Source organism: Ursus maritimus, unplaced genomic scaffold (genome assembly GCF_017311325.1).
Source record: "Ursus maritimus isolate PB19 unplaced genomic scaffold, ASM1731132v1 scaffold_9, whole genome shotgun sequence".
Taxonomy (NCBI): domain Eukaryota; kingdom Metazoa; phylum Chordata; class Mammalia; order Carnivora; family Ursidae; genus Ursus; species Ursus maritimus.
The window spans coordinates 46,756,039-46,781,552 of record NW_024427107.1 but is presented as its reverse complement, the minus strand read 5'-3'; the positions used below and the strand labels follow the sequence as shown (position 1 = coordinate 46,781,552).

Sequence of the window (25,514 nt, the reverse complement as noted above, 5' to 3'; positions counted from 1 at the left end):
ATCATAGTTCTTAATGTTCAGCAGCTGGAGTAGAGATGTAGGGATCTCCTTTGGTGTCTTTGTCTTCATTAGAGTGTGTCCTTTGCCATTGTTGTGTGGCAGTAATAATGTTTTCAGCCTTACTTGTATCGGCCAACTTTGCCCTTCTCTCTCTGTGTGAAATCATCTTAATTTCTACCTAATGTCTTATCTGCATCTAGATCCTTGGAAGGGTTTTACAAGTTAACATGCCAGGGAGGGAAATTCTATAAAGGATTTGTAAATATTGGGGTTGGAGGGATATGTGAACAGAAATACCACAGAATTGTGTGGAGCCCACACAGAGTCTGGCTTATTGTTTGGGAGCTGGATACTTAGATCTTGTTTAACTCTGGTACTTCTTAGAAGCATCTACTTGTCTCTTAAAATATTGGTATGTAATGTGATTTGGTTATTATATGAACTTTAAAAACATTAATAAAGTTTATAAATAACCTTTTTTCTTAATCTTACATAAAAATATGTGACCATTATAGAAACATGGATGAGTAATGTTATATTTCAGAAATAACATTTTAAATGTTATTATGTATTTCCTTTTTTAAAAAATGTACACAGGTGTTGAAAAGACATGATGGGGATTGTACCATACATACAGATTTTTAAAGTGCTGAAATTTTTTTGTTTGCTCAAATGAATGTAATGAATGTAAATTTGCTGTCTTTATCGCTACTTTTCCTCTTAATGTTAAAGATGCAAATTGAAGTTCAGAAAACACAGGGATTACTGTTAAATAAGTTAAAAAAAATAATCTTAAATAAACCAAAGCTATTGTAACTTCTGCCAAATTAAGGCTTCTTGCTTTGTTGTAGTGCTCTCTCTCTCTCTCTCTCTCTCTCTCCCTGCCTTGTTTTACAAAATAGATTTATAGACTTCCTAATCACAGTGATTTTTATCCTAAAAATAAAAGTGACAAAAGACATTTTAATTATTTATGAAACTTTGTAAAGAATGGTTGAAATATTTTTGACGTGCACAAATATAAGTGAGTTTAAAATAGGATATGCTATTGAGATCGTGTGATTTATGAAGTTTTTCATGTCTTCTTTGAAATTTTCCATCTTTATTAATTAACTTAGTAAAAGAGCTTAGTGAAATTAAATGTTAAGAACATAGTCATTTTCATGTGAACAGACTCTTCTTTGCTAAGTCGTTGACGTGCGTTCACTGTAAAGGCATGCTAGTGATGAGTCAGTATCGGCCCGTTCGCAGCATCGCAAGATTTGCAGAGCAGCCACGAACGAGTGTTCACGTGTGCTTGTACTCAGCGCTTTGCCAAGATGCTGGTGAAAATAATACTGGTTTTCTCTGGACTTTTTCTAAACTCAGGTGAAATTTCTGGTGGAGGTAATAGGAGACGAGTAGGTTAAGATGATGGCCCTGATTATAAAATATACCAGAATGATCTATATATAACACATTTCTTAGTAATAGGTGACTTTTCTGACTAAAAATTGACTTTTGCCTTTTAATGACTAAACATATTTATGTTTTTACTATCTGTAGAATATCGTGTAGTTGCTGACTGTAGGTATCTTCTTAGGTATGGTAAATGAAATAACTCAGTGCAAAGGGATAGTTTATTAATTCTGTAATTTCTCATTTCGGTTATAACATAATGGTTCATCACCAGGTGGTTCAAGAATACATTTTTGTAAACCATTGTGAGTAGAGTTCCTTCTTTGAACTCTAAGAAATTAATGATCTAGTTGGCATTTTATTTATTTTCCTTTACCATTTTCTTATGTCCAAGTCAGAGTTCACTGAAGTGTGAAACGTGTTTGCTCAAGAGGCTTAGGCTAAATTGAGTGTAGTTTTTGTTGTTATTCCGAGATAAGGCTTATCTGAATCATTGTTCCACGTTGTTGATAGCTTTATGTGGTGTATTTTTCTTTCCTTTCTTTTAAAACATTCCTGAGAATTTAAACTATGCACTGTGTACCTTTTTCAGTACCTTGAGTTCTAGAAATAGACCACTTTGTACAAGTTTTTAGTATTTCATTCCCGTACAAGAATAAACTTGAGTCTTAAAAATCATCTGACAAGTTCCTCATATTTCATTTTCCTAATAATGAGGAGAATCTTATTTCTAATCTCAGGCCTGAAAGTAAGCAGGAGCCAGTGAAAACGGAAATGGGTCCCCCACCGTCTCCAGCGTCCACGTGCAGTGATGCGTCCTCAATTGCCAGCAGTGCATCGATGCCATATAGTAAGTTTTATGTGTAGTGTACATTGGTCAAAATAAGGTCCCAGGCAGACAGCTGTGTTCAGTCTGTTTATGGTTTGAGGCAACTCATATACCATTTTTAATATCTTTTCATAGAAGTTGTATTTCTACCAGTTTGATTTTTTTGTGTGTGCACAGCTTTATTTAAATGAAAAAAAAAAAAAAGCTATTTACAGTGTTGCTATTCCTGTTGTTTTTGAGAGTTAGAGTGTTTTATAATTTGTAAAATGCTTCATAGTAATAGTGGGAAATAACTGCCACTAATTAGAATATCTGCCCACCTTTGTTGAGACTGCTTTTATTGTAAATTGGTTATGGTTCGGTCACAGTTTTTGCTCTGAATTTGTAGAATTCATGAACCTATACTCACTATTGCACCTTGGATTTAAAGAGTTTTTTTTCGAAAAGTCCTCAAAATAAATTTATTTTATAATGTATTTGCTTTGCACCTGAGGAAACTGAAAGTTAGACTTTGAATAGTTATGTTAAAGTTTTAAGAATAGCCTAATAGATCTTTTATTTTAAACCTTGGTCAGATAACTCTAATTTTAAGGGTTCAAAATAAGTTTGTTATTTCTTCTTTGTGGTGTTTGCAGTAGTATTAATATCACTAGGCATTAACAGATAGGGTTATTTTTCACTACGAGGTCATTTGAAGTGGAAGTTGGTCATAAAACGTCATAAAGCAGTAGTTCACAGCATTGTTATTTAGATATCTCAGTTATGTATCCCTTTACAGATGATCTTTTTTCACAAATTTAGATGAAATCTATAAAGTCTTTTTTACATTTTCTTTTTGGTACTTACCATTTTGTTGTTGTCTAAGAACGACGACGGTCCACCCCTGCCCCGAAAGAGGAGGAAAAAGTGAACGAAGAGCAGTGGTCTCTTCGAGAAGTCGTTTTTGTGGAAGATGTTAAGAATGTTCCTGTTGGCAAGGTTTGTTCAAAATATCTAAGAATTAATTATTACCAGAATTAGAACAGTATCGTTATCCAAGAATTTATGGTTGGTGAGTGTTCAGCCCTTTCCTCAAAGCTGCTCTGTTTATCACTTTCAGTGAGCCCTTAGCCTGTTGCAGATATCTTCTCTGTCCCTGAGATGCATAGATGACTCTGAGGCCTCTTCTTGAGCGTTTATGGTGATATGTTGCTTTCTTAAAAAAGTGTTATTTTGGAATAATTTTAGATTTGCCGAAAAGTTGCGAAGAGAAAAAATATATATATTTTGAGATTACATGTTACTTTTTGATACACTCCGTTCTTTGGAGCTATTAGTTCTGAAGAAGAGATCATCTTCCATAACATTTAAAAACTTCCTTAACATTTAAAAGTCTTTGGTGTCTTCAACTCACCTTCTGGTTTCTTTTCCCTTCTTTCTGGAGAGGGTCTCACTTTCTAAGAAAACAAGTGGGTAGAGTCCGTCAGCTGGAATGCCATTAATTTTGCCATCAGTTTCACCTTTCCCGCCACACATACTGAAAAACAAAATGGATCTCTAGCTGCAGAATATCTGCACAGTAAAGGTTTTTCTGATTGTTCATTTGTTTCTGAAGTTGATGGTCTTTCATTTGTACTTAAGGGGAAGAGTAGGTATGCCATCCCCTGGAGTTTACAAAGGCCTTTTTCACACACTATTCCATTTGGTTCTCAAAATAGAACTGTAGTTTATGGGCAGGTATTTCCTCTGAGAAGATCACACTGGCTCAACATCAGAAACAGCAAGTAGCTGAGGTAGAACTCATGTACTCTGGTCTCAGGTCCTGTGCTTATCTTTCTGTATATTGCTGACTCTCTACCTGTGTTGTCCAAAACGGTAGCCACTAACTATATATGTGGCTAGTTAAATTTACTAAAATTAAATAACATAAAAAAGTCAGCTCTTCAGTCACATTAGCTCCATTTCAGGTGCTCAGTAGCCGCTTACGGCTAATACCTACCATATTAGGCAGATATAGAACATTGCCATCATCGTGAAAGTTCTTTCACACAGCAGGGCTCTGAACGAATAAAGAGGAAGGATGGGAGAATTTCAAGGGTTATACTTCATTTTTTCAGTTGATTGCTAAACATCTGCTGGCCGTAAGCGCTGGCTATGTGGGTCAGTTATGGTCTGGTAAGCCTCACATGCAGACATCAACAGCAAAGCTTTGGTGCGTCTGTTTAGGTTAATTTTTTTCTTTCCAAGCTCAGATTAATTTTATAACTTGGTGATCATTAAGAAAATATAAGAAAATAAATGCCTTCAACGTTAAATTAGTTCAATGGATATAATTTGCACATTAATTTCATATAAGTTGGTGTTAATACCCAGCATATTTGCCTGTACTTCTAGGTGCTAAAAGTGGATGGTGCCTATGTTGCAGTAAAATTTCCAGGAACGTCCAGTAATACAAACTGTCAGAGCAGCTCTGGTTCAGATGCTGACCCTTCTTCTCTCCTGCAGGATTGTAGGTTACTTAGAATTGATGAACTGCAGGTAGGTGTAGAGGGATCACTCAGCAGGTGAATGTTGGGACTGACTACTTGAGTGTGTTCCGGAGTTTGAGAGCAGGTTTCCTTTTGTGTCATGTAGGTTGTCAAAACTGGAGGAACACCAAAAGTTCCTGACTGTTTCCAGAGGACTCCTAAAAAGCTTTGTATACCTGAAAAAACAGAAATATTAGCAGTGAATGTGGATTCCAAAGGTAAAGATTTTGTAACTTTTTCAGCTCTCCTACTTTATATCCTATTAATACTTGTGTAGTTAATGGGTATAGGATACAGCGGCTTGAGGTGTTTGGCAGTTTTTGTCCCTTGTGTGTAATGCTACAGAATGAAATGAACCTACATTTCACATGTGACCAGAGATGTTGAAATTTGGTAGGCACTTACTAGAGATTACTAAAGATGTACAACTTTTTTTTTTGCATTTATGTTTTCTGAAGGTGTGCATGCTGTTTTGAAGACTGGAAATTGGGTACGGTACTGTATCTTTGATCTTGCTACAGGAAAAGCAGAACAGGAGAACAATTTCCCTACAAGCAGCATTGCTTTCCTTGGTCAGAATGAGAGGAATGTAGCCATTTTCACTGCTGGACAGGTATAGAGGCTTATTTTTGCTTTCGAAAATTGATAGGACAACATTGACATTTTTGTAAAGCCTAGGGTTGAACTCTGATATGCTTGTAATTAAACTGTTGAAGAATTTAGACTATCAAGCACAATTAATACTGGATTTCTTATTTGATCCATATAAACTAATCTAGGGGCACCTGGGTAGCTCAGTTGGTTAAGCATCTGCCTTTACCTCAGGTCATGATCCTGGGGTCCTGGGATTGAGCCTGCATTGCGCTTCCCTGCTTAGTGGGGAGTGTGCTTCTCCGTCTCCCTCTGCTGCTCCCCCTGCTTGTGTGCACTCTCTGTCAGATAAATAAAATCCTAAATAAAAAAAAAAAAGAAATAGTATTATGTAAAAGTATGTGTATATATACATATATACACATACACACATAGACTAATCTAATTGAAAATCTAATTTGAATCTAATTTGAAAATAAATATACCTGTTGTAAAAATAAAAATCAAAGCGTTTTTGATTGGGAGCCAAATTTTATTATTTCCCCTCTATTATAGGAGTCTCCTATTATTCTTCGAGATGGAAATGGTACTATCTACCCAATGGCCAAAGATTGCATGGGAGGAATAAGGGATCCTGATTGGCTTGATCTTCCACCTATTAGTAGTCTTGGAATGGGTGTACATTCTTTAATAAATCTTCCTGCCAATTCAACAATCAAAAAGAAAGCTGCTATAATCATCATGGCTGTAGAGGTAACTTGACTTTTGAAACTATGTGGCATTTTAGTTCACAGGATACTGCTAGAATCTAGGGAAGACAATCTTGAATAGATTATTTGTTAACCCTCGCTATAGGTGGTAGTAGTCTCTTAGGACAAGAGATAAGTGAACGGGAGACGACACTAAGTGTGTAAGGCATGCCCAGTATTGTAAGAGCACAAAGGGGAGGGATATAAATCAGACTGTGACTGGAGAGAAGGCTTCTCTGAGGAGGTGATGCATGAACACAGCTTTGAATAGTCAGCTAGGAGTGTCCTAGACAACAGCTGAAGGTGGGAGGTGTTATCCCTAGCACCAAGAACAGCCTCTGTGAATCTCAATATGTTGGGAGACCGTGTACATTCTGTTGATATAACCAGAAGAGAAGGCTCATATGGGTCAGTGAGTAGCAAGTTGCAAAGTCTGGAGAAAGGCACTAGGGTACCTTGTGTGCTAACCTGAGGGGTATGAGCTTTCCCCTGAAAGTCGAGAGGAGAAGAATTTCAAACTACCTTTTTAAAAGAAGTAGAGACCAGATAAAAAGGCTTGTGAAGTTATCCAGGTTAGAAACAAAGTAAGCTTGAACTCTCGGAAATGAGGAAGAGGGGTGGATTCAAGAGATCTTAAGGAAGTAGAAGCTTTAAAGCTTGGTGCTGGTCATCAGCAGTAAATGACAGGAAGGAGTTACAAGGCTTCTGATATCGGTGTGGTTGTGGGGAGAGGAAAAAATAGGAGGAGGGACAAAAGGGATGAGGGAGTGCCTTTGGGATATGCCTTTGACATATTCTCTCAACATGTGAATTGAATTGTTCCACATATGTTGCTGGACTTTGGAAAGTTTAATCTTACGCGTTCTACCTCAAACTCCTGAACTAGAGCTTAAAATGTATGGTCTCACCTCAGTGTTTTAGTGCCACAGTCAAAATGGCCTGTCTCCCATGGGGCAGGTACTGAAAATAGTTTTTTAACTGTATTTTTTGTCTTTCCTCCCCCACCAACCCCCACTTTTACCTTTCCTCCTCTCTGTAAGATTGGGGGAAGGGATAGATTATTTAAGTAGTTTGGGGGAGAGGTGATAAAGTTGTTCAAATACACCTTTCTTCTTCCCTTTGTATTCCACACACTCTTTTCCCACTTCTTAATTCTAGTTAAAATGAACAAATTTATGCATTTTCCAAAACTAATGCTTTATATTTAGTCTGTTAAAATCTCTTAACTACAGTGTTAACTCTGGAAGAAGTACATTTCAACTCCTTGATTTATTCATGCTGTGTCTTAGTCTGTTCAGGTTGCTATAGATTAGACTGGCTTATAAACAACAGAAATTTCTTAGAGTTCTGGAGGCTGGAAGTCCAAGATCAAGGTGTGGGCAGATTTGGTGTCTGGTGGGGGCCATTTATTTTTTCATAGACAGCCATGTATTCTCATTTGGTGGGAGGGGGAGAACTCTGGTCTCTTCTATCCCTTTTAAGGGCACTAATCCCACCCACGAAGGCACCACCCTTGTGACTTAATTACTTCTCAAAGGTCCCACCTCCAAATACCATTACACTGGAGATTAGCTTTCAACATATGAATTTTGGGGGCCATAGATACTCAGTCTGTAGCATGCTGTTTCTCAGGTAGTTCTTGAAATGTTCTATAAATTACTAGTATTATCATGTCTTTGATAATGAAGTATATTAGTTGTCACCTCTGAGGCATTCCATCTGCATCTGTCGTGATTTCTGGGGGACTTGAAGGTTTTGGTTTTCACGTACCACATATGATAGAACCTTCATGAGCATAAGAGGGTGTGAGTAAGCCTATATAAAATACATACTCTTTGCCTAATTGATTAACAATACTAATAGAATTCTAATTCGTTAGTTACATAAGATCTAATACAAACCAGGAGTTGGCAGACTGAACTGCAGGCCAGATCCAGTCACCGTCATTCATTTGTGTATTGTATATGGTGGCTTTCCTGCCACAGCCAGAGTTAAGTTAGTTGCAAAAGCTGAAAATATTTACTGGTCCTTTACTGAAAATTTATCTACCCTTTTCTGTTCCTGTCAGTTATATACTGTGCTTAAAGGATATCCTTAATTTTAACTCCTTTGACAGGCTACCTTGTCTCCACTTACTTTCAGAGCTGATTATATTATTGTGTGAAATTATAAAATGAGGAATTTTTGACACGTGTAATGTGCTATTCAAATTCATTGAAGTTTTTTCCCTAATTTGTCTGAGCACAGAAACAAACCTTAATGCAGCACATTCTACGCTGTGACTATGAGGCCTGTCGACAGTATCTCATGAATCTTGAGCAAGCGGTTGTTTTAGAGCAGAATCTACAGATGCTACAGACGTTCATCAGCCACAGATGTGACGGAAACCGAAATATTTTGCATGCTTGTGTATCGGTTTGTTTTCCAACCAGCAATAAGGAAACTAAAGAAGAAGAGGGTGAGAATAAGAACTCTAACAAGGTTTTAAAAGGAATTTTAGGCAGTTTTGAAAATATAACAACTATTAAAGGAAAGAAAAGGAAATCACTGTGAAGATTTTGTGTGTACTTTTTCTTTGTTTTGTAAAACCTAGGAGTTTTCGACATTCATAGGAGGTAAAGATGTGTGTCCTCTTGTTAGGATGAGTATGTAACATAAGCAGATAACTTTTTATCAGTGTGTTTTGTTGTTTTGAGTTCTATTATCTGATACATACAAACTATGTGTAATGCTTAATGAGATTTACTGATTTTGTAATAGCAGATGACTTTTATGACCATGAGAATTAATTTAGCTAGTTAAAGCAAGTTACACTGAAGCAACTTTTATCCCAATTTTCAGAATGTAGAGGGAAAAACCACCTAGTGAGTTATGAGATGTTTTGGGAAAAATAACCTTTTTTGCCCTAAAGGTTTTAAATGGTTAAATGAAGGGGAAATCTGCAAGCCTAAGTGCAATTATGTGGTTCGTAATGTTTTTCCCCATTCTAAATTCCACCAATGATACTCCGGTAGCTAGTAGTGGTTTTGCAGGTTTCTTTTTTCTTTTTCTTTTTTCCTTCCCTTCCCCTTCCCTTCCCCTTCCCTTCCCTTCATTTTCTTTTCTCTCTTCTCTTCTCTTCTCTGTCCTTTTTTCTTTTCTTTTCCTTTTTCTTTTTGGTTTGTAGGTTTCTAACCTTTATTTCCTTATCATTAAAAAAGGATAAGTAGTATATAAGCCAAGACTGAGGTGCTGAATTGTGGGTCTTCTTCTTCCTTGGTAGTGAAAGCTGATTTCAGTCTACTTATAAATAATCTTATTTTTTAACCTTTGGGGGTTGAAAAGTAAGGCAGAATAAGGAAATAATTCACATATTAAAGGTCATAGTTAAATCTATCTTAAGTGTCTGTTGCTCCAAGGAGGAACAAATTAAGCTATTCATTATCTCATATGTGAATTAGAGTACTAAAATACATAGCAGTTAGCATTTAATGGCCCATACATACTTAATCTCTTAGTTATTTTTGAGGTTTAAATTGATCCTAATTTCTTCTCTTATGTTTCAGAAGCAGAGCGCTCTGAAAGAAATACATTTGCAGAAAGGCTTTCTGCTGTTGAGGCCATTGCAAATGCAATATCAGTTGTATCAAGTAATGGCCCAGGTAATCGGGCTGGATCATCAAGTAGTCGAAGGTAATGTGATTTTTACCAGGAAAGTTTAATTGGCGGAAACAGAATCCAAATACAGAGAAATGTATCTCTTACCTATCATATGCATGAATTGGTGGGTCCTTCTGCTTTGTTTTTGTTCCTTCCGGTATCACCCTGGGAAAAGATCTGATAATATCTAATAAGGTTTTAAGTGTAGAACAGTAGGATCTAGGATGCTTCAAAAATTTGAGATAATTTAGACCAGTAGTTCAACCTTGATTCTTTGAATGTGTTTTAAGTTTATCATTCTTGTTTCCTAGGAAGTTATTTTCTTTAGTTGGAGATCAAGTAATAACAGTAATCGAAAGAACTTCAATCTTTTATTTTCAGATTACTTATTTAGGTCAATTTCTCAGATGTATTAATGATCTGGGAAGAAGTGAAAGGCTGGTGTGTATTGTGAATGTTGGTATTTTAAATTTTCAGGCTCTCTGGGTTGCGGGATGGACAAACCTTAATAAACATAAAACATTACTAGGTGTTTGAATAGATGAAGAATATAAAGAATTCAGGATATAGTTGTTTTTTGTTTTTTTTGTTTTGTTTTGTTTTTGTTTTTGTTTTTTTTTCTGAAGGAAAAAGCACGTTTATATTAGACACGAGAGCCAGAGTTCTTGGACACTTGACAGAGATCATTGACGGGAGCACTGCTCACTGTGCTGTGATAGGTTGTAAAGTCTACTTAAAATGAAGACTCTCTTTGCCTATTTTCTGTTTCATATCCAGCTTTCCCTTTAAAAATGATTCTTCTAAAATCGATAGCTTCCCAGGTTCAAAAATGTCCTGAAGTGAGATTTATCACAAACTATTTATGGGTGACCAAATTATAATTTAAAACAGTACAAAGACCTTATGTAGACTATACAAAATGGAAATTATCACCAGCTTATTTGTTTAGGATTACACTAGGCAGACAAAATGCTTGGTCTAAAATGGAAAACAACTTAAATTCTTCATGAAGAAATTAGTTTCTGAATTATTTCAGGTATTTCATTTCCTCAGGGAAAATACAGGTGCAGATCAAGTTGGACTCTGATATGGTTGGTCCAATGCCAGTGCTGCCATCTTTTTTTCATGTAAGGATTATTTTGAAGGCAAAGACTAAAAGGAGCTTCAAGAGTGGGTGATGTGTTGCTCACAGAAATAATTTGCAGAGTAAGCTCCTTTGAGGCATTTGCCGAAGATTTCACTGCAGTGCTCTTAACCAGTTCAAACTCAGGGCTGCCGGTTGAACAGATGAAAGCACAGGAGTCTTATTATCCACGCCGGGCAGTAGGAAGTCCACAGACTGCTTCATTGAAGTGAAACCCTCCTCTAGCCTACAATGGATTTTCTAGGCGATGCCCCTTGATGAGTATGCAGGCTGGGATTCATGAGCTGTAAGCTCAAAACTGATGCAATTTCAATATTGAATGGAGTACTGTTAAATGTCTTCAGATGATGATTTGACTCAGAAGTTTTGTTATGTGACTCATAGTTCCTGAGTACAAAGGGCAGATTTAGTGGAAAGCTTGATTGATGCATCTGATTGCAGGTGTATGTACTCTAGAGATTGTTAATCTGGAAGACACATGACCTTCGCTTTTTTGTCACAGTGGTATGTTTGAACATGACTGGATTCTAAGGCTTCTGTAGCATGGATATAACGTGCTTACAAAGAGGAAATTACATCATCCTTGAATTCTTCCATATTGTCAGAAAATACGATGACTCCAGGCAAGCCTTTACGAAGAAATGTCAAAACTCTGAATCTTAGCAGCCAAGGTGGTATCTCCTCAGTATTGTCCTCAGCCACTGAGGATACAGGTGAATCTTCATGAATTGTGTACAACATCTTGAAGAATAATTTTCTTTTTTTTGTTTTTTGTTTTTTGTTTTTAAAGAATCTATATGAGGAGCTGGGCATTGTACTTAAAAATGTTCCCAAGACCTAATGAAGAAAAGTGGTTAAGGACAATTTTTTAAAATGACAAAGGAATGACCCCCTCATTTAATATTGAATTGACTACATCACAACAACAGAGTTGGGAGTTTGCAAGTTCAAGATGAGACTATGGTCTCAATTTATCTTCATTTTATTCTTAGCCTACTCTAAGCTAGAGGTTGGAGAATAGCCCACATGTTTTCTTTGTCCTGTGCACTGTTAAAATTTTTTTTCTTTAAAAATTTGAATGCCTTTAGATAAGCATGTATACCTCTAGTTTGCCATTACTCCCTACTTCTTAGACCTGACTGCCCTTTCCTCAGTTGATACTGCCTTCTGGGCCCTGTAGGCATTGATTTTGTGACCCTGATGTAAGCATTCTTCTTAATAGGCCCCAAACATGCATTTATTTTCAGGTTATTTGCAGTGCCTCCCACTTAATTGCTGCTTTTCTCTCTCTCTCTCTCTCTCTGTGTTTTGAGTAAGACACACTGGGATACCAAGTGTCTGTGTTGAGCTTAATTAAGATTATTTAGGAACATCACAGTGTGAACAGTCACCCTGGTGTGTGCTGTTACCTGGTAAGGAGCCTGCCTTTCTCTCTGGATGAGGTCTTCGGACAGAGAAGTGACCTCGACTGAAAGAATCCCTGTGCCCTGCTCCCTTCCATATTCTAAAAACTCTTAAACTCAGATTTCTAAATTGGGAGAGGGAAGACATCGATTCCATAAAAATATTAACTGTAGGTATTTTTTGATAGTGTATACTATAATAATGAATATATTATTTGAGACATTAAAATTTACTTTGCAGTATCCTTCCAAAGAATGTTTCTCTTCCCAAAGGTACATCATCATACATAAGCTTTATAAAATAGATGTGTTCCTGAAAGTAGCCTCTAAAAGAAATTTTGTAAAAGCTTTTAAAAAAAGTCCTTATAAAATGGAAAGTGTATCGATATGGAAAACACATTTACCCTTGGATCACACAACAATTATAATTAGAAGATTCAAACATTAATAAAAATCTCTAAATTACTTATTTGTAGACATATGAGGGTCACCTGGTAAGGTGGTAGGTCTTTCACATCAGAGAAATGTCATGTCTTTGGGATTAAATCTGCATGGGAGAATGAAGTCCCTTACGTGTTACCTGGCCCTTATACTTGAATTTTTAGTCTTTATTCATTTAGAGACTCTAAAATTGTGGCTGATGGAAGGGATTTGCCTTACGTGCTCTCTTAATTGCTGTTAGTGTGTAACATTAATTTTGTAGGCTTCGTAAGCTTTTATTCAGAGGTATAGATTTTTATACAGGTAGTTACCAGTTCCCCTAACAAGGTCTGTGTTTGTGATTATTTCCTTTTCTTTTTAGTGATGTGCACACCTGTGCAGTATTTTTTTTCTTGTATAGCAGGAGAAAAAAAAAATCACACCCAGACATTAATCTAACAACACATTTTACAAGCTCCAGTTTCAGTAATTTCCTTGCGATGCAAGTTGTACTGTTAAAACTTTTTTTTTTGTATAAAAAATAAATCTAAATTGGTCTTTGTTTTAAAACTACTCACTGTGTGGATGTTAGTTCAGTTGCTTTTGAGATCACAGCAAAGGGGTTTATTTAGTGAGCTAACAGTTTTGGTTTTGTGCTAATCAGTATGTTTGCTGATGTCTATTATTAAACTTAATTCTTACTGATTATAAACAGGGGACAGAAAATTTTTTTGTCTTAATGTTCAGCTGTTCATTTACCTTAACTGTATGAAAGATTATTTTCTAATCTTCACTGCAAGTTTTGTTCCCTGTGCTTAAGTTTGTGTGGGAGCTTAATATAGTGGTATTAGTGCTGAACTGGGTGCCCCCAGTTTCATTTCTATCCCTCACTGACTTACTCTGTGATTCCAGAATTGGTATTTGTACTTCACTTCCCTTGCCTGGAGTATTTGCTTATAGAACAAACTTTGATCTCAGATGAGAAGTTCTGTGCACCTTTTCATTACATTTAGCCATGGTAGTGAGCACCAATTTTGTCCATGTTCTTCTAGTTTGAGATTACGGGAAATGATGAGACGTTCGTTGAGAGCGGCTGGTTTGGGTAGACATGAGGCTGGAGCTTCATCCAGTGACCACCAGGATCCAGTTTCACCCCCCATAGCTCCCCCTAGTTGGGTTCCTGACCCTCCTGCGATGGATCCTGGTAAGATCTGTTATTTTATTTAGTGTTTAACAAAAAAACAAGGTCCTGAAAGAAAGGAAATTGAACATTTTAATAGGTTATTTAGAAATCTGATGTATTTAAAAGTAGCATAATGAGTAAACTATAATTTAGTTGTAGAGATTTGGTTTAGGCGGTTTGTAATTTAAAAATTAAAATTCTAGAAGCTCTTTCATTGAAATATATATTTCCATACTGGCAAGAAGCTTATTAGTAATACATCAAAATAAATCAATAATTTGTCTAGTGAATTCCTTCTCTTATAGTTTGGAAAACAAATTTCCACTTAAACCTCTGTCCGATTTGACCTTTGGCTTGCAGAGAAAAGCCGTAAGGCCAGTTATGAGAACATGTTAGGGATATGTTGCCTATAATGATGTACATCCTGCTATTCTGTTTACTGAAAGATGGTGACATTGATTTTATCCTGGCCCCTGCTGTGGGATCTCTTACCACAGCAGCGACTGGCACCGGTCAAGGACCAAGCACCTCCACCATTCCAGGTGAGAATCTGTACTGTTTTATTTGCCTAGGCATTTGGGTTTCTACAGATCCACACTTAACCTCAAGGAGATGTCCTTGGCTTGAAAAACATCTAATTCTCTGAATTAGATCTTCCATATGTCAGTGAAATTGTGGGGTGTATGAACATACATTTCATCAGTCGGTAGTTGTAAAATGTGTTAATGTGTTTAAATTCTCTATAATGAAGTTATTAATTTATTACTGATAGAATATTTTTCTGGTGGCTTATTTAATAGATACTTGGTATGTTATTCCAGAATATTCTTTTACTTTGTCTTGTTTACTCCTGTTTTGTTACCAAATGGATCTGCTTAATTACAGGTCCTTCCACAGAGCCATCTGTAGTAGAATCCAAGGATCGAAAGGCCAATGCTCATTTTATATTAAAATTGTTGTGCGACAGTGTTGTACTGCAGCCCTATTTACGAGAACTCCTCTCTGCCAAGTAAGAAGTTTAACATACTTTTGATATAAAGATTTAGCATAGCTCTTTTTACTATTTAAGTTGATCTTGCAATGTATGGACAACAGCTATCTAATGTGAATTTAAAATAATTGATCAGAATCTAGCATTGTATTCTTCTATAATTAACGAAGCTCTCTTCAGTGAAAGGCCTTTCTTAATATAATTCAATGTACACTAAATGAATACAAACCCAATTTTATGGTGCTTTATAATATATATACAATATGTATATGTGTTAAAAAGATGACAGTAAAGTTTTTTTTAAGTTTTTGTTTTTTTTTTTAAATTTATTTGACAGAGAGAGACATGAGAAAGGGAACACAAGCAAGGGGAGTGTGAGAGGGAGAAGCAGGCTTCCTGCCAAGCAGGGAACCTGATGTGGGGCCCGATCCCAGGACCCTGGGATCATGACCTGAGCTGAAGGCAGACGCTTAATGGCTGAGCCACCCAGGCGCCCCAGATGACAGTATAGTTATTCTCAAATGTGAATTCATAAATTTTATCACTGTCACCCGGAGAGCTTTAAAAATAATACAGATTCTTCCCCAAGCTTTGTACTGGAAGTATGATTGAGTAGGTCTGGGATGGGGCCTGGAGTCTGTATTCTAAAACTCTGGATGATTCTGATGGTTTCTTTGGACATCTTTTTTGGTTTACAAAATCATAATGAGATTATGCAGAGTTTTTGGTAAGTATTATGGGGCAAATGCTCATTAACCATTGACAGATTATAGCTCTGCTTTCAGCCTGATTGCTTATGTTCCTTTACAAACTTATAATAACAAGCATTTTTATAAAAGTTAGCTCTTATTTGTGCCAAACTGTACTCGTATTAACTCTTCTACTTCTAGCAATAGCAGCATGGAATAGGTAATATTATTTCTATTTTATATTTGAAGTAATGGTCTTAGAGGTTAATTAACGCGCGCAGGGTCATGAAACTAGTGAGTGGCACAGCTGGAAGTCCAGCTGTGGTCTGTCTCTTGATTCCAGAATTGAGACTCCCAGTCATCGCCCTTATGCTCCTTCCTCATATTTAAGAGCAAGAAGGTGTTTGAGTTTTTTATTATTGAGGGCAAGGGAGTTTTTGTTTAAGCCTTATTGGCCTTAGGCCATAATGACCCAATGTATGAACTTACTATTACTTTAATGAAGGCTGCCCCACTAGTAAAATAAGTCACTGAATTGGAAATAAGTTATTACTCCAGAAGCAGCTTACTAATTTATTAGTGGTTTGGGGCAGAGATATTTGTATATATACAAATAGATACTGTTTTTTCTATTTTTTCTCAATCAGTTTTAGTTTCTATTTATGGTGTTTTTAAGGATATTATTTTGTATCATTTCTTCAATTGTGTTACCTAAAAATTTATCGTATATTCTTATTCCCTTTCTCTTTATCAGTATTTTAAAAATAATAATTAGAAGGACGCCTGGGTGGCTCAGTTGGTTAAGTGTCTGTGTTCGGGTCAGGTTATGATCCCAGGGTCCTGGGATCGAGCCCCGTGTGGGGCTCCCTGCTCAGCGGGGAGTCTGCTTCTCCCTCTGCTCCCCACCCTTCTTGTGTTCTCTCTGTCTTTCTGACAAATAAATAAAATCTTTTAAAAAAAAAGTCTTAAAAATTGTTTTTATTAGAGTGAGCACAGGTGTGCACGAGTTGGGAGGGGGTGCAGTGGGAGAGATAGAGGGACAAGCAGGCTCCCCCACTGAGCACGAAGCCCTACATGGGGCTTGATCCCAGGACTCTGAGATCATGACCTGAGCCTAAGTCAGATGCTTAACCAGCTGAGCCACCCAGGTGCCTCCCTTTCTCTTTTTAACCCATTTTGCATTTCTAGTTCACCAGTCCTTTCTTTTAGTGCCCTCCCCAAGCCCTTATATGAGAAAATACATAAACTATCTGGAAAGCAATCAATATGCCATTCTATTAATAAGCTTGTATTATTGATGACGGCTTTGAAGCAAATTAGAGAAAAGGGAAAGTTCTTTTCCTTTTTAGGTGATAAGCATAGGAATTCTCAAACTGGTCCTTTGTTTCCTTTTTATATTTCAAATATAGGAGAATTCATTATTTCCAATTTAATTATTCCCCCCCTTCTCTCCAGTCCCAGGTGTGGGTGGTTGGATTTTGCTTTTATAAATAAGCTAAAGAAAGTAAATTTTTGTAAAAATTATCCTGGTTAGTAAAGATGCAGAGGATTTTATTCTCAACCAGCTCATTCTTACCTGAGCAGAGAGGTAGTATGAAGCTTGGGGAACAGGTAGGGAGAAGAGTGAGCAACAACCTAGAAATGGAGAGGTATAAACGCTTTTGATGCACCTGATTAAAAGTGGAGGATTAGAAGAGGAGAGCAGTAGCCAGTGAATACGAAAAGCCACCACTTTGTTCTCTATTCTTTGGGCTTGAACCCTCAGAATAATGGCTTTGGTTAGACTAATACTATCAAAGTGGGTTTAGTAAGAGCGGTAATGTGTTGGTTGCATAAGAAAGAATTAAATAGGCAAGAGTAGAGACTGGAGTTGAGGTTTGGTTTTTATGCCCATCTGTTGTCTTTAGTATGCGTGTTATAATAAACCGAACTGGAAAATGGAAAAGAAGGATTTGATGCAAGAGCAAAAAAGTGTTTTAGAAGGAAGACTTCATGAGGAATCCAAATTTTTTATCTTAGTTCCTAGGAACAGTGGTGCTGTTGGCTGACATAAATCAGTTAAAGAGCAGGTTTGGGGAGAAAGGTGATTTTAGTTGTTAGACATGTTGAAAGTGAGGTATCACTGGGAAATCCTAAGTAGACTTACCAAGTAAGCAAGTGCAGGTGTTGGTACTGTGTTACCATCATAGAAGGGGTGCTCGCTTTGGTGGATCAGAGAGGGAAGCACAGGTGGTTGAGGACTAAATTTTGGGAAATGCAAAGGATCCAGAAGGGAATAGAAATTCATGGAAGAATACTGAAGGTACATTTTTAAGAGAAGATACATAATAATTACTGAATACGTTTTATTTGCTAAACATTGTGTTAAAAGCTTTTAAGTAATAATTGATTTAATCATCATCATAGTTGTAGGCTATTGCTAGCCCCACATCTAGAAAATATTAGTTTGACTCTAGAGCCCTATGATCTATTCTTTAGTTTCACTAAGGCCAAGAAAGGAGACCATGGTTGAGAGAGACAAGGATTCTTAGAGAGATGGCTTTTTTTCTTAGATAGTAGGAAACTAGAAAATACGACCAGTGATTTTCTTTGAGTGGTAGGACATTATTATTTAATACAGCAGAACTACTTTTTTGTGTAATCATGAATATCCATTTCTTTATAATCAAGGAGGAAAATAATTGATCATTATTTCTTTAAAAAGATTTTATTTATTTGAGAAAGAATGATCAAGAGAGAGAACACAAGCAGGGGGAGCAGCAGAGGCAGTGGGAGAAGCAGGCTCCCCGCTGAACAGGGAGCCTGACGTGGGGCGCAATCCTGGGACCCTGGTATCATGACCTTAGCCGAAGACAGACGGTTAACTGACTGAGCCACCCAGGTACCCCTGATTATTAATATTTTTATGTATAATTTTTCTCATTTTAGGGATGCAAGAGGGATGACCCCATTTATGTCAGCTGTAAGTGGCCGAGCTTATCCTGCTGCAATTACCATCTTAGAAACAGCCCAGAAAATTGCAAAAGGTAATTTATTTCAGGTCCTAAAAGAGTTATTTTTTAATTTGGATAGACTCTCTTCTACATATATATTATTCAAACCTAATTTCTGTGTCTTGAAATGATACAATTGAGTAGAAACAATTTATTCTTTCGTGCATTTGTGTGTGTGTAAAATTCATGTTTGCACTTTTTCCAAGTATTGTGTCTTCTAACTTTCCACCAAAAAAGCTGGTATAATTTTTTAAATTAAAAAAAAATTGCATAGTGGATAATGTAATGACTACTACTTAGAAAATAAAGATGGATTACTGATAGAACCTGTCAGTGGTTAATTGGTGGTAGTGATAAAATTTTATAGAAATAATAGGCCAGATGTCTTACTGTTCTTCCTTCTGACTTGGAATTCATGCTTAATAGAATGCAGTAAGGAATATCAGTTCCTGCCATCCAGCCTTTAAAGGACTAATGTAGTTTAAAATATTGGTTATAAGATTTATGTGATTATAATTTGTTACATGGAGCTGGAACTTTAATCTTAACCGCATAACGTAGAGCTATGTATTCAGCCTCTGTATGATGTATTGTCGTCATGTGGTTATGTGGTATAATTACACTTTGCTTTTACTTTGTACCAGAATTGACTGGATTTCTTGCACATTAACTTGTATATATCAATTTTAAAACTGTTAAATTAATGTATAGTAGTTTTTGATCTATACTGTGTAAATGTTAGAGCTTTTGCATTTGAGTAGAGTAGTGATGGCTGTGATTAAGGCCTTTTGCGATACCTGAACTGCTGTGTTCTTAATCTTTTTAGCTGAAGTATCCTCAAGTGAAAAAGAGGAAGATGTGTTTATGGGAATGGTTTGCCCATCAGGTACCAACCCTGATGACTCACCCTTATATGTGTTATGTTGTAATGATACCTGCAGTTTTACATGGACTGGAGCAGAGCACATTAACCAGGTAAGTTATTTTTTATTTCCTTGTATTTATGCTGTCTTTGGGTATTCTTTTCCTTTTTTCCCTTTCACCATCACTACATTATAGTTCTTAGCTCTGGAATTCTAACTCTAGTATTTCCTTTTATTCTAAGTTACAAAATTCTTTAAAGAAAATTAATTTTTATTTAATTCCTAAATAAGTGAGGAAAAGGAGGTGATCGTTAAGTAAGTTAGGAGATACCTTGAAAATTAGAAATCTTCACTCTAGTCTAATCTGATCCACAGCTCTTGATACAGATTTTATTACTATAATTACTTTTTGGGGGGATGATAGGAGTTATTTTTGCCCTACTGGTAATATTTGATTTCCACTTGTATAATATTACAAGGTGTGTATTTGCTGTACCCATTTATTATTCTGTGTTTACAGAGCACATGAGTTTTGCTCTGCTTTCGTTATGATTGACTTGTTTCAGAAAATACCAGAAATAATTATGATGATGAGATGTACATATATTCTTCTTTAAAAAAATCAATCCTTCAAATTTTAGGATATTTTTGAGTGTCGAACTTGTGGCTTGCTGGAGTCACTCTGTTGTTGTACAGAATGTGCAAGGGTTTGTCATAAAGGTCATGATTGCAAGTGAGTACAATTCTAGTTTTCATTAATATTATAAATTGCTTAGATTCATATTGCTGTATTAAAATAATCTTTAACAAGATAATGTTCTGTTTCTTAATTAAGGAAGCATGAGGTTTTGTCAAGTTGTTCTCCTTAAGCTACTTTATGTATTAAAATATGGTGGTTGATTTAGAACGTACTTTGAAATGTTTTTCATTTGCTTTTGTCTGTATTCTCCAGCCAAAGTCTCAGGCCCTTGTAGTAGGGTCTGCTAGCAGGAAGTCACTGCAGGTATTAAGTGAATCATGGTGTATGTTTATTTACTACTGAAAGTGAATGTAATAACCTTTCATCCAGCAATAGAGTTACCATGGCTAGGTTGTTTATTTTCACAGACTTAAGAAGCAATAAAATACTCCAGCATGAACATTTGCAGTGCCTCAGAGTCTCAACAGAGACATCAGCTATAACTGTGCTACAAATGTGTAGATGTTACAGTTAACAGAGAATTGGTTTGTAAAAAACCATCTTTTTTGCTTTAAAATAAATTATACAGGACAAGTAGAAGATGTTTATAGATATTGCATTGGTCCTTATTTATGATTTTTATTAAAAGAACTTTGGCTAATATGTTTGTTTTCCTTATTTTAAACCTCTAAAAGTGATAATCTATTTATTCATTGATTGCTTACTAAGTGCTCTCACACACTAGATGCTCGCGTGGTGGTGGACAAGAGAGTCCTTGTCCTAACAGGGTTTACAGTCCTTTGAGAGGACACAGGCAAGAAACATCTGCCCCTAAGGGTTTTTAGGGTTTATTAGATGCCTATAAGAGGACCACCTACCCTGAATGGGGGATGTGGGGAATTAAGGAAGACATTCCAAAGGAGGTGACTATACCCAAGTCATTATAAGATCCCTCCTCTCGTGAGAGTTTCTTTATAGACTTCATGCCACTAAGTAATCCTTCTAATTAAGTATGCTTTTAAGAATTACATTTTGCATTTAAAAACTAACAAGGGTTCTATCTGATGTAAGTTATACCTCCATAATTTCAAGGGAGATGTGTGTGTGTGTGTGTGTGTGTGTGTGTTTCATTTCAGTTTTTATATTGTGCGTGAATTCTTTCTAGACTCAAACGGACATCACCAACAGCCTATTGTGATTGTTGGGAAAAATGTAAATGTAAAACTCTAATTGCTGGACAGAAATCTGCTCGTCTTGATCTACTTTATCGCCTGCTCACTGCTACTAATTTGGTCACTCTGCCAAACAGCAGGCAAGTGGGATTTTTCAGGACGTAAATTGAAATAACACAGCACGTCTAAGTAGCCCTCTCCCTGCTCACAACAATGTTCTATTTTGCAGGGGAGAGCACCTCTTACTGTTTTTAGTGCAGACAGTTGCAAGGCAGACAGTAGAGCACTGCCAGTACAGACCTCCTCGGATCAGGGAGGATCGTAACCGAAAAACAGCCAATCCTGAAGGTGGGTGAGTCTGACAGTTACGACACACATGAAAAGCATTGTATTTATTTCTGTCTTACTCACTATTTTTCATTTTAGATTCGGATATGCCTGATCATGATCTAGAGCCCCCGAGGTTTGCCCAGCTTGCACTGGAGCGTGTTCTACAGGACTGGAATGCTTTGAAATCTATGATTATGTTTGGGTCACAGGAGAATAAAGACCCGTATGTATTCATTAAAAACATTTTAAATTTATGTATTTCCCATGTTAATATAGGTGACTACAGTGCATTGTCTTTCTTTCCCCCTTAAGTCTCAGTGCCAGCAGTAGGATAGGCCATCTTTTGCCGGAAGAGCAAGTTTACCTCAATCAGCAAAGTGGCACCATTCGGCTGGACTGTTTCACTCATTGCCTTATAGTCAAGTGTACAGCAGATATTTTGGTAAGTTCTTTGGACGTTTATATACAAGTACATGAAAAGAATGTTTCCTGACTTCGTTTCCCATAATTTTATTGATCTAAACTCCTAAGTACTGATGAGCTTTAATTGAACAGTACACTAAGGGGAGTAGAATTTTGGGGATGATTTAAATGTCTCCGTTAACAACAGAAACTCCTTTTATTCTAAACAAAAATTCTAAAATGTGTTAAAAAGACAACAGTATACAAATGTATGGAACAGTGTTCAAAACTAATAGTAACGCGGTGTAAATTTTTGTCAAGTACTCCTTTTTGCTGTGAAATTAGAAAATAATATAAACCATAAAACCTAGTGCTGGTGACATTATGGTAAAAAGAGCAACTTCAGACACTGATGGGGTGGCATCGCATCTGATATTTTTAGAAAACAATAATATCACGAGCCATAAAAATATCAGTGCCCTCAGAACTTGTCATAAATAATTTATGATACGAGAAAGAAAAAATCATGTCACAGAATAATAAAATACGAAATACTTGATGGATCCACTAATAGTGGATTACTGAATCAAATTATACCCCAGCCACTTGTTGAAATGTAATGTAGCAATTTAGAAATAAAGGTTATTTTAAGTAACATGTAAAATGAAAACCCAAATAACGTGAAATTGAATGTTCTCTGTAATTAATATGTATATGATTGACGATACATAGAAATGAGACAAGAAAGTAACAATAATAATGACTAAGTGAGAGGGATGGGATTATGAATTTATTAATATAAGTATTTTAATCTACTTTGCTTTTTCAATATGTACCCTGTAGTGAGTGAAATATATTCTTTCTTTGACTTGATTTTTCTTCTAAATATTGATATTCATAGAACTATAAGACTATAAAGGGAAATCAGACATTGGAGACCCACTGTAGGTCAAAGACATGGAAAGCATGTGGCGTAAATTAATCACTGACGTTAGAAATGTTTTGGTTAAATTTATTTGAGATTCTTATTATGAAATGTTAATATTGAAAAAGTGTTGGAACTTTTTACTTTATAAATATTTGTCTAAACATATTGAGATATCTCAACATTAATAAGAGTGATTACAATTTTTTAAAGCTTTTAGATACTCTGCTAGGTACACTAGTGAAAGAACTCCAAAACAAATACACACCTGGACGTAGAGAAGAAGCTATTGCTGTGACAATGAGGTTTTTGCGTTCAGTGGCAAGAGTTTTTGTCATTCTTAGTGTGGAAATGGCTTCATCCAAAAAGAAAAAGTAAGACCTCCTTGATTTGGGCTTTTGTATCATTTTACACACATTTTTTGTGATAATGATAACACTGTGTATATGAAAAGATTCATAAAAGATTCCTGGATTTTCCTTTTTGCTCTAGCAACTTTATCCCACAGCCAATTGGAAAATGCAAGCGTGTATTCCAAGCACTGCTACCTTATGCCGTAGAAGAATTATGCAATGTAGCAGAGTCACTGATTGTTCCTGTCAGAATGGGGATCGCTCGCCCTACTGCACCCTTTACTCTGGCTAGTACTAGCATAGATGCCATGCAGGGCAGTGAAGAATTGTTTTCAGTGGAACCACTGCCACCACGACCATCATCTGATCAGTCTAGCAGGTAAATTTCTACACGGTAACAGATTCTGATTAATTCTATCTCCAGAAATACCACATTTGACTTACTAAACCTTGGCGTAAGCACTCAGGTGGTGTCCATGATCATTTATGCAACAAGTGGAAGAGATTTTATTTTGTTTGGAACATGTGAGAGCACTTTAAAAATTAAACATTGTGTCGACACGTCTAAGGTAATAGACACATAGTTGTGGGTTTTATTTTTAGTTTGGAAAAACACTATTTTTATTATGCCAATAAAGTAATCTGGTAAGAAAGTTCAGACCTCTGTAAGCATCATTATTTCCTGTCTTTTCTTACTTTAAATAAAGCATTCTGTAAGGCCAACTTGAGAAATGAAAAGACCTGTAACTTTCTCTGTGTCCAAAGGCTTGGGCTAGGGGGCAACTTTTTATTGTGTAATATAAATAACCAGAATGCTAGAATTCAAAAATATTCTTTACAACAACCATATTATCTAAGATAGGCCTAAAACAACTCAATAAGTAAATGGTCCTAGTTGTAAGATTATTCTTAATTCTCATTCATCTTTTCCATTTGTAACTAGACCGTAAGCTTGTTGAGTCAGAATATTTAGAAACTGAAGTGTTCTGGTGTCTTTTAGCACAGTGCCTCTCAAAATTAAATATGCAAATCACTTGGGAGTCTTATTAAAATACAGAGGCTGATTTTGAAGGTCTGTGTGGGTCCTGAGGTTCTGTATTCCTTATAAACTCTAAGGTCGTACCAGTGGTACTGGTTTAGGGGCTACACTTGAGTTGCAGGGCTGTAGTGATCTTTAGCAAATATTTTATCTTTGGTTTTCTCAAGTCTGATTTTGTCATTGTGTGTGTGTATAATGGTGTTTAATAAAGATCTTTGAGACCTAAGGACCCTCTTTTTCTTTCTGGAAAACATCTCTGGGTTTCATCTGGGTTGATGAGTTGATTATCTACTCTCTCACTGTTCTCCCCTTACTCCACGTGCCAATATGTGTCCCAACTTTCCCTTTATTGTCAGGTCTCCTAGGATACCCTGGAATCTAAATCCAGGTTTGTCTGTCAAAGCTTTCCCACAGTAGCCTTGTCACTGTTATACTTCCAGGATTTGCTAAAAATGGTTACAAATCAAACTATGTATTTTCAGACTCACTAAATATACTTCATTATCCAGTGATTCTATTAGCAAAATCTGCTTGGGCTCCATATGATATTCCTGAGCCTGACACCCTGTGAGGAGCCCTCTAGTTACTTAAGTGATATTACTTTGTGAATTCTTTGGGCCCTCTCCTTGGTTTTGCTCCAGAACATAAATGTTTTTTTATCTGTTGAACAGACGTTGGAATGATCTCATCTTTAAACAGTGGTGATGAGCCTGTTCTTACTAAGTGTCAAGACTTTGTCCCTCGCCACTGCTTCTTAGGCTCTTTATTTAAGTACTGTGCACTCCTTAGCTCTCCTCTTCACTCCATTCCCCTTGATTGATTCTTGAGTCAGTCTCTCAAGTCTTCCCAGAAGGACGTCTCATTTGATAATCAAGAGAGATAATAGTGTAATGTTTTCTACAACTGTTGATATAATATAGAAATCCTTCATTATAATACAGTACAATCATCACTCCTTCTTCTAAGGGTGTATTTTGATCAGTGTTCCAAGCATGTATTAAATAAAAAGTACACACTTGACTAGTCTCTGTGATTTCCCTTGTGTTGGATGGTAGATGGTATATATCACTCCACTGAGCATAAAGTTTTGAGTTTAGTATTTTTGTGTTTTCTGTTGCTTCCCTTCACTCTTTAACTCTTAATGTCCTTATTAATTAACCTGTTTCTCTATCTCCATGCCTCTTAGAAAAACTGTTAGCAGAAATTTTATTATGA

The 25,514-nt window shown here is 36.3% G+C and overlaps 1 protein-coding gene across 2 annotated transcripts in view; it reads left to right on the top strand.

Annotated features, from left to right (window-relative positions):
* Nucleotides 1–25,514, top strand: part of UBR5 (ubiquitin protein ligase E3 component n-recognin 5) — a 133,212-nt gene that overhangs the window by 73,996 nt on the left and 33,702 nt on the right. For both annotated transcript variants that reach the window (XM_040625554.1, XM_040625553.1), the window contains exons 15-34: nt 2,139–2,248; nt 3,093–3,205; nt 4,601–4,744; nt 4,841–4,952; nt 5,193–5,347; nt 5,881–6,078; nt 8,322–8,532; nt 9,620–9,746; nt 13,733–13,884; nt 14,310–14,405; nt 14,749–14,872; nt 18,472–18,569; nt 19,363–19,511; nt 20,041–20,132; nt 21,244–21,390; nt 21,480–21,598; nt 21,677–21,803; nt 21,893–22,022; nt 23,121–23,281; nt 23,400–23,639. In XM_040625554.1, coding sequence (XP_040481488.1) covers nt 2,139–2,248; nt 3,093–3,205; nt 4,601–4,744; nt 4,841–4,952; nt 5,193–5,347; nt 5,881–6,078; nt 8,322–8,532; nt 9,620–9,746; nt 13,733–13,884; nt 14,310–14,405; nt 14,749–14,872; nt 18,472–18,569; nt 19,363–19,511; nt 20,041–20,132; nt 21,244–21,390; nt 21,480–21,598; nt 21,677–21,803; nt 21,893–22,022; nt 23,121–23,281; nt 23,400–23,639 — 2,805 coding nt within the window. The remainder of the gene's footprint in view (nt 1–2,138; nt 2,249–3,092; nt 3,206–4,600; nt 4,745–4,840; nt 4,953–5,192; nt 5,348–5,880; nt 6,079–8,321; nt 8,533–9,619; nt 9,747–13,732; nt 13,885–14,309; nt 14,406–14,748; nt 14,873–18,471; nt 18,570–19,362; nt 19,512–20,040; nt 20,133–21,243; nt 21,391–21,479; nt 21,599–21,676; nt 21,804–21,892; nt 22,023–23,120; nt 23,282–23,399; nt 23,640–25,514) is intronic.